This window comes from Hesperophylax consimilis, chromosome 13, assembly GCF_061612785.1.
Source record: "Hesperophylax consimilis isolate HC1 chromosome 13, BYU_Hcon_1.0, whole genome shotgun sequence".
In the NCBI taxonomy this organism is placed as follows: Eukaryota; Metazoa; Arthropoda; class Insecta; order Trichoptera; family Limnephilidae; genus Hesperophylax; species Hesperophylax consimilis.
In genome coordinates, this window is record NC_142848.1 from 16,175,974 (window position 1) to 16,185,560 (window position 9,587).

The window sequence follows — 9,587 nt, forward strand, 5'->3', positions numbered from 1 at the left end:
AAAAATATATAGTAAAAAAAAATATATATATTATTATATATAGTTTACATTTAAGAATCTAAGTAAGAATCGTGGCTCCCTTCTCAGGCACAAGAGCTCCTCTTTTCTGATAAGGTATACATGACCAATTATGAACCTAAATATTATATTTTGCAAAATATGTATGTATTAATGTAACCCATATAATCTATATTAAAAAAATATGTGTATATGTAGCTATTGTGCTAATACGAATGTTATTGTTTGTATTTGTTTTGTACAATGTATTTTATCGCTTCATATACCGTGAATAGTGTGTCGTTAAGAATTAAATTCTATTTAAATGATAAAATATTAAGATCAATCATCAATATCACTCAATATTAGCTGAAATATTTGTATACATTAATAGCAGGTCCAAATTATGATGGACTTAAAATATTTTAAAATATAACCCGATAAAAACGACATACCCAGAGACCGGAGTCAATCGCGCAACCGACCCTGCCAAAACATATATGTCAGCTTTAGTGTAATTGATTGATACCAACAGTATTGACAACGAATCTACCAGAAGAGTTTCAGCACGATCGGATATCGGGAAGCGGCTTAATTTCCACTTCCAAGATTTGCATTCATTAATTTATTCATTTTTTCCCGAAAACAAAGATGAAATTCAAATAGACGTATTTGAAAATTGCTGTATTAGATTCATACTAAAAAAAACATAAACTAAATTGGTAACTTTCAGATTCAGAGTTAAATTTAAAAAAATGGATTTAAAAAGGGAACAAAAATACGAGGCATAATATAAGGCTACGAAACTGATTGATGGAAGTCTGGTGAAGGAATACACTTCACCTCTTGGCTGGTACGACAGCAGCTTTAAGCTGTAACCTACAGAATAAACATTGACCTGGATAAAAGTCAGCCTCATTAGAACACCAAAAAACTGAATCGTGATAAACTTTCATGTTAAATATATATTTTATAAAAGAGAACAGCGAGAAAACAGATAACGATAAATCAATAGGTTAGATAAGGTTAGGTGTGTGTGTTTTTTTCCTTCACTTATCTTCTCTTTTCTTCCCCTTTCTATTATGTCAAGGAACCAAATATTTTATATAAACTATGATCCACGAATCACGGCGGGCCCCTTTAGTATCCGATTCCTCGTCCGGCTGCCTGTTTTGCCCAGACCGTCGCTACGCCACTACAGATTAGGTATCTCAGATTTCACAGCTCGCCGCTGATCTTCGTAAGAAAACGTGTCGAGTAAGTGCTAAATTCCGTTTACCCTTGTCACTTGAGATGATTATTTGTGTACAAACATGACTTTAAAGCACACATGAGTGATATTGTGCTAGTGTGATAATTTCACATGGCGGTGTCGAATCTTTTTTAATCCATTCACCGGATATTCCAAGTACTTAATGGTAGCCGCTAAGCTTATAAATATGGAAGTAAGAATTCCAGAAGGTTAGTGTCTATAAAGTTTTGTGTCAATACACACTCGAATGCGTCACATCAAGTCCTTAATCTTTTCAAGGAAACCGCAGTCCGAAATTCTTAAATTCCTCGTATTTCCGCGAACATAACACAGGAATATCAATTATCAAAGCCCCTACAATGAACACGTTTTGGACTCTCGTGGTAAGTGTTTTGCAAATAAAAATGCTGTTGGCTTAATAACAATATCAAACACCTCTATTGGTTCATATTTGATATTTATTCGAAATTTTGCACCTCAATACACTGTGTACAGTAATTAGCAAGAAAATGTCATTTCACTGATTTCTATTCTGATAATGCTCGACGCGTTTTGAAAAAAAATAAGGAGCGTTTTCACTACGACAAATTTCTTCCCCAAACGGTTTTATTTTATTTTTTTTTATTTTGTATTCTTATTTTCCATGTCTAATATAATGGCTAAAAATAATATATTTACATGCATTTATTTCTACAAAAATATTATATATATATTCTACAACATCTACATATCTACATATATCTCAAACTGGGTAGTTAATTGAGTTTATTATCTAAAAGTGGGTAGTTAATATATTTCTTAATCTAAAAGTGAGATAACTGGATAGTTAATATATTTTATAATCTAAAAGTCAGATAACTGGGTAGTTAATATATTTTATAATCTACAAGTGAGATAACTGGGTAGTTAATATATTTTATAATCTTAAAGTGGGATAACTGGGTTGTCAATATATTTTATAATCTAAAAGTGGGATAACTGGGTAGTCAATATATTTTATAATCTAAAAGTGGAATAACTGGGTAGTCAATATATTTTATAATCTAAAAGTGGGATAACTGGGTAGTTAATATATTTTATAATCTAAATGTGAGATAACTGGGTAGTTAATATATTTTATAATCTAAAGGTGGGATAACTGGGTAGTCAATATATTTTATAATGAAGATCCATTATTATTCTTATTTAATGTATCTGAGTAGGCCCCCGGTTATATGAGTATGATCCCATCAAAATGTTTGCTAGATATTACGCGTTACAATACAATTAGGGAGGCGGGTTTGGGTACCGCCGCCCCGGGAACCATTTATTAGATAACCAACACCTCTGCTGTAGGTCAACCCAAGTGGTCCGCTACGCTTATTTTTCAAATTCATACATAAATATTTCTCTTGCAAAAATCTGACTTCAACTTCAACAAAAAAAACTTTCAACTTCTTTTAAAAAAAATATGGCTTTTCTAAAATGTATTGAGTATTTTTATAACTCATCAGTTAATTGAATGTACATCATCAAATTAAATTAAAAAGCATGGGAAGAAATGACCTTTCCGTTCCAACGAGCAACAGAGCGGCTTATCAAAAAATATTCTCATATCTCGGTCCTACAATATATAATAAAATCCCCTCTCAGCTGAAACTGTGTGAATTGTCATCCTTCGGTCCAAGAGTGACAAAATGGTTGTTGGATCTAGGCAGGAATGATTCCGAAATGTTACTAAAAAATGTAATTTGATTATTATTTATCACGAACGCCTTTATGTATCTTTTTATGTATCTTTTATGTATCTTCGTTTTAACATACTTATTTTATCTAGTCTTAAATCCTGTATTCGTCTAGGATAACTTGAAACCTGTAAATTTGACTGTCTGAAACGGGAATTCTTCCTAGTTGGACAGTCAAAAGCATAAAATGAAATCCATATATTAATATATTAACCCCGAGGATTATTCAATTAAAACTGTCTAAAAAAACCTTGTAGATATTATTTCTCTGCGAGAAAACACTCCTCAAATAATATGTGCTGACGGATAAGCAAAGCAGAACAATAATTCATTGGAATAACATTATTCTATTGTAATTACTTGTAATTTTATTATTTATAATAAAACGAAAATGCGGTCCAAATTAAAAAAATATATAAATGCATTACCCTGAGATGAGTGGGTACATCGCATCTCCACATAGCATAACATTGTTTTTTCACATTTTTTTCTCATAACTATGTACGCATCAACTTTGTACCAAGAAAGATTATCAATGTAATAATAAATTATTGTAAATGACACTCGTGCCGTGGAATTTTAAATGCGTAAATAAAATTGATTTACGCATGAAATTTCAATAATAATTAAATATAATGAATAATCATTTTAAATTTTCCATTCATCATTTATAGGTAGATATATTATTTATTTGAGGATTTTGGATTATCCCAGAACTTACTTATTTACATAAAAATACTCTCCACACAGCATCCCAACAAAATGATATAGGAGGCCTTTTGGTGATGCGTTTAGGGTCCCCAAATGGTTAAATTAGCACCTTTATGTATTTGTGTTCATTGCATTATTAAAATTGATTTTTTACAGGTGTTTGCTGTGATCCAAGGATTGTTGAACGTCCATACGCAGCAATTACGACAAGAAGATATCGACGACGTATTCAATCCGGGACGGGCTCAGGATGACTCTGACTTAAGTTACAGATCGATGGACAAAACCATCAGAATCATACCTAGAGGACGAGAAGACAACACGGCAAATGATGAGAACCTCAATTCTATCTCAAAAGAAGATAACGTACCGGAGCGGCCATCATTTAGGAATATACAAAATGGTGATGACACCGATGACGCAGTCGCAATCATTCAAGTCTCGGGGAAAAGTGTACTCGGTGATGAAGATTACTCGGACCCTGATGATGACATGGAAACTGCAGAAACCATCGTCTTCCGGCCTCTGTTCCGATACGGGAAGAAGAGTATAGCTAAAAAGAGGGTGTTCAAAGACAGTACTGGAAAAGTGTACGCCAAGCCTTCTCTTGTGTCAGATGCACCTCTAGCTCATAAGAGGAATCCTCCTGCAATCTTAGTCTACGACAGAGTTACGGGTGGTTATTATCCCGTTAAAAGCTACAATAATTAATCAATATAATATAGTGATTTTTTTGGTTATTATGTCGTGTTACGCTTCCTCCTTCTTGAGCCAAAGTTTGCCACAGTTTGTTACAGAATCTATCATTTGCCCTGATGATTGACACTATAACTCTCTCATAATACGGCATAATAACTCAAAAAATAATAATAATCATTCTTTTGTCCGTGAAAATCATAAATCAAACTCATAATCAGATATTTTTAATTTTTTTATTAATTTAATAATATTATTACTTAGTGTTTCTAAAACAAACTGTCTGTTCAGCGATGTATTTACTATTTTTACGCATGACAGCTGTTTCGCCTTCCGAAGGCATCTAACTAAATAAGAATATTATTAAATATAAATAACTTAAAATAAAAATAGAGTTCCACCAATTAAACTGGACAACAATAAGTAATGTTTTTAAAAGTCAGTTTCATTTTAACTTGCCAATTAGATGTGATTTTATGTTATCCTGCACCTGTAATAAGTTCACGTTTTAGTAATAATTTATTTAACAAGTTAATTTAACTAACAAAACTATAGGATAAACATTAGATTTTTAGATGTTAATCTGATTAACGCATCCATTTAAGATAATGTACCTAAATAGTTTTCTCTTATTCACAAAATCCTGTTTTTATAAATTTATTTTTCTCTTTTCAAAACCAGCCAATGCCGACATCAATTTATCTTTTAAGGCGACATAAAACTTTAATAACGGGGTGTCGAGCAAACGACAGTCACATTTGATTTGTTTTTGGTGAACGTATTACTAAAATCTCAAATGTTTCTAGAGGGATCCCTACGGATGTATGTAATTCATATTTAAGATTAATAAAAACAGGACCTTACAATACAAATATTTTATTTAAAACGGTTTGAAATTTTTATAAAACGTCTTTCAACTATAAAATTAGCGGTAAGTACCAGATTTTAATTTTTTCGACGATGAGTTAGTAACTTCCCGAGGTATCCCTCTAGAAACATTTGAGATTTCAGTAATACGTTTATCCGAAATAATTAAAATAAACCCCACGGATAGATCGATTTTCTAGGCCTGCTAAGGCAACGTCCACCGTAGGTCAGTCGATTACGCAGAGTCGCGCGACGTATATTGTTTTTACACGGCTTCATCAGTTATGAAGTTAAGATTCTTACTTTATTTTAGAGATTTGATAGAGAAAATTCAACTGTAGGTCTGTCCAATACACAGGGCCGCGCGTCACATATTTTTGTGCACGGCTGCTTCACTTACGTCGTTAAGATTCTGGCTTTATTTTCTGGGTATTGTCTTGTCTTAATATTCTCTTCGGTTGACTTATTTGTGATTATATGTATAACTAATGATAACATATTTGTTGGACAATCAAAGAGATAAACAAATATATTTTGGGTACTACATACGAGTAGTACATAATGACTGAAATTTTTTAAAGATTATTGTTTTGAACGCTTATGTACTAGAACTTATTACCGAACTAAAAAATGTAAATTTTATTAAATTTATATGAAAATTGGAGACGAAAATGTTTATATACCCCTTTATTTATTTTAGTTTAATTTTCGTACATTTTTTTTTGTAATAAAATGTATCAATTTATTAAAAGTTTTATTTTATTTTATGAACCTGCTCTCAATCTTCATTTTTATTGATATTTTTTTTCGTTACTATTAAAAATAACAAACAATATTGCGTCATTTTTTACTGCTACACGGATATTTCAAACTCTATAGCTCACGACTGAAATGAGTTTGCGAGCTGAAAATTGCAATAACCTATACATTTCAGACGGAAAAAAAATGTGCAAAATTTTTCACATCAACAATAGATGAAAACAAGCTCTAAGAAATAGTTTGAGATTTGTTGCTGCTTTAAAACAAACAGACTAACAGATATTCTAATTCATAATAAATATATATTATTTTAACTTCTTATTTACCTAAATTTAATATAATGTGAAGATCCTCTTTTGTTAATTCCACAGTAGTTTGATGTTTAGTGAAAGGAGGAAATTGTTTTCAGTACTATGTGTTCGCACTTGTGGACAAACAATTATTTGCAGAAAATTTCCCGTTAAATGTTCTGTTATTTCACGTACTACTTTTCCACCCATTCTGCTTTCTCTTGTTTTTAATATAAACTGCAAGACGCTATTCCGATAAGTCATTCATCTCGTAATACCTTCAAAGTAACCTTGCTGATTTGCCAATACTAAACCATCATGTTTTTGACCCGAGTATTAGCCGTAGTGTTAAGTGTTTGTTATTTGGCGGTGTCATTGCCAGTAGCTGATGAAATCACAACAGAAGAAATTTCAGGCAATCTTCTGAAATCAAACCAATCGGTAAATGTTTTAAACTTGAATCAATCATTAAACGATTTGAACTCGAACCAATCAGTGAATGATTTCAACTCCAACCAAACTATTTTAGAATTAGAATACCCAGACAACGTGCAATCGAATATTTCTAAAATTGATATAAAAGATACAAGTGAACCAGAGATATTGACAAGTTATTTCGAAGATATTATAAATGCCGAAATAGATGACATCATTACTCCAATGTACACTTCACAGCTAGAAACCCAACCTGTTGAAATAGGTATAAGTAATAATATTATAAGTGAAGTGAAAGCAGATACTACATATTACGACTTATATAATGACGATGATGATGACGAAATTGAAGATGACCAAATTGAAGTTGGTGAAATATTGACTGCTGCTGAAAACGGCGTGGTATTCACGCCATCTCTGATTTTCAAAAAAAAGCAAACACTGAAGAAAAAGCGGCGAAGACATCAAACGACTACTGCAAAACCCAGCAATACTGTCACAAGCAAACCCATCAAACCCATAAAACCCATGAAACCCACCAAACCCGTCAAATCTTCCAAACCTGTCAAGTTTGTCCAACCAATGTACATCTACTATTATTACCCCAGTTATTATCCATATAGTTCGTCGTATTATCGCAGGTATTCTTACAGAGATTTCGATGAAAGAAATGGAGTTTTATTTAGTGTTGTCAATTGATGAAATAAGATAAATCAAACCTTATTATGTTTATATTTTACAAATAAAAATATGTATTATTTTACATACATTGTAATTATTTTTTAACTCATTTTATAAATCTATTCCATCAATGACAGTAGGTAAACAAGTTGAAGACTTCATGGAGAAAAAATTATAAAATCCGATTAAAAACGCTATTGAAGGCCCTTGACGAATGAATGGTTTCTTAACAAACTTTTAGTTACTATCAAGATGTCGGAACACGTGTTCATAAAAATCCTAATATTTTCGCATTTCGTCGTTATATATTATCAATGCAAGTGCAAGTGAGGAATTTACTAAAAGTTTACTAGGAAACGGCCTGCCATCCCGTTTTTGACTGGATTATTGACCAATAATTTGTAGAAATTCTGATTTTTCTCCGTGTGGTCTTAAACTTGTTTACCTACTGTATGAGATTAATGTGAATGAGGATGTATGAATCAATATGAATGTGAATCAGGCAAGGAGTGTGTGCCAAGACCGGTACGTCCTCTCTGTCTACCTCTGCGGGAACTTAGTAAACAGTATATAACTACTGTCAGTTAGAGTTGGGGCACTAATTATTACAAAATATTAGGTATACAACTTGTTAATCAAAAATACTAATTTCGGTTGTCTGTGAATGCTTGCGTGATGTGACATATTCCGGCGTAATGCATAAAATAATTCATTTTTAAAAATTGGAGCTGTTTAGGGCTTGAGATCACAAAGTCGCGTAGCCTATGAAACGGTTTCCCAAACTATAAAAATGGTAATAGAATATGTTCTCATATATTTTTAATTCATATAAAATATAATATAATGATATTCACATAATTGATATTAATTTTTTTTAGGAAAATTTCTAAATACCGATTTTTGTGAAATATGAAACTGACAACTGAATGCGATAGATAATGAGATTTATGAATGAGGAAAGAAATTAATATCACGAAGGGTTTGAAATGTTAAAATGAAATGTTAAATGAGTGTCAGAAGAAGGTTTCATCGGAATCAGAATCGGGTCATGCCAACAGACAGTATAACAACATAGTATGGGCCAAGAAAAATTTGTGTAGCGGTCTATTCTCTTTGCGTACCCTTGTAGGGAAATGACACTGTATATATACGGTATTCGGAAACATGTAGTACAATCGGGAAACTGATGAATTTAGAAAGAGAACCCAGACAAAATAGATCTGTGCACTTAAATATTTATATATTTTTACTTTTTTCAAATATTTTTGGAATCTAAAGAGTTCAATAAAACTGTATATGATAAGTCGCATTTTAAAAGACACTAAAACAGCTGATATTATAGATTTTTTTCAAATTTGATTGAAAAATGAACAAAAGTTATCCTAAAAAATCGACTCAAATATGACGTAGATTCACCAGTTTCACGCTTGTGGCGCGAATTTCCGGACACCATGTAAATACATATGTTGCGTGATGATATGAAATGATGGAAATCCTAGTTTTGTTGAAGAAATGGGCCAAAACGTAAAAACAGTAACTATAAAATTATGAAAACTCCCGGCTTGTCGGGATTGAAATGGACGATAAGAAACCTCATTCTCCAGTCATGCTATTCAAGGATTTATTTTCCGCTTCGATAGTCATCTTTATTTATGAAACGATTCCTGCAAATTAAATAAAAAGGACACAAAAATATTTAATTTTTTTTTATTAAATATTTTTAAATATAATAATTTAACATAATAAATATTTACAGTGTACACAAAGTTAACATACAAATACTATACAAAGCAATGCTTAGGTCAGATGTCATAAAAAATTTTTTTTTGTTCTTTATTTCATTTCTACGCCATAAATAAGTTTTATTATTTCACAAAATCTACTCATCACAATATCTTTTGTTGATTAACGATCGTGGATCCATTTAAAAAATAATAATATAAAGTAATTAGAATAGATAATTAATTCGGTGAGTTTATAGTTGTCTCGGGAATTTAAAGCACCATTTTACCACGGCGAATAAGCGGGTAGTTATCCTAAGAAAGCTGGAAGAACCCTGATACGTCTGTTCCTTCCTTCCAAAGCGATATCATCTCCAAATGCTGAGTTTTCCTGCTCTCCTGGGGATGGAAGAAGATCATCGTGGAGATTGATGTTTACGTCTCTGACTTTAAT

The 9,587-nt window shown here is 31.8% G+C and overlaps 1 protein-coding gene across 1 annotated transcript; it reads left to right on the plus strand.

Annotated features, from left to right (window-relative positions):
* Positions 1 to 1,286: 1,286 nt before the first annotated feature.
* Positions 1,287 to 7,444, plus strand: LOC149418506 (uncharacterized). Its single transcript, XM_089638537.1, has 2 exons — positions 1,287 to 1,632; positions 3,841 to 7,444. Exons 1-2 carry the CDS (start codon positions 1,609 to 1,611, stop codon positions 4,393 to 4,395), a joined length of 579 nt encoding a protein of 192 aa, XP_089494663.1. The 5' UTR covers positions 1,287 to 1,608; the 3' UTR covers positions 4,396 to 7,444.
* Positions 7,445 to 9,587: the final 2,143 nt, after the last annotated feature.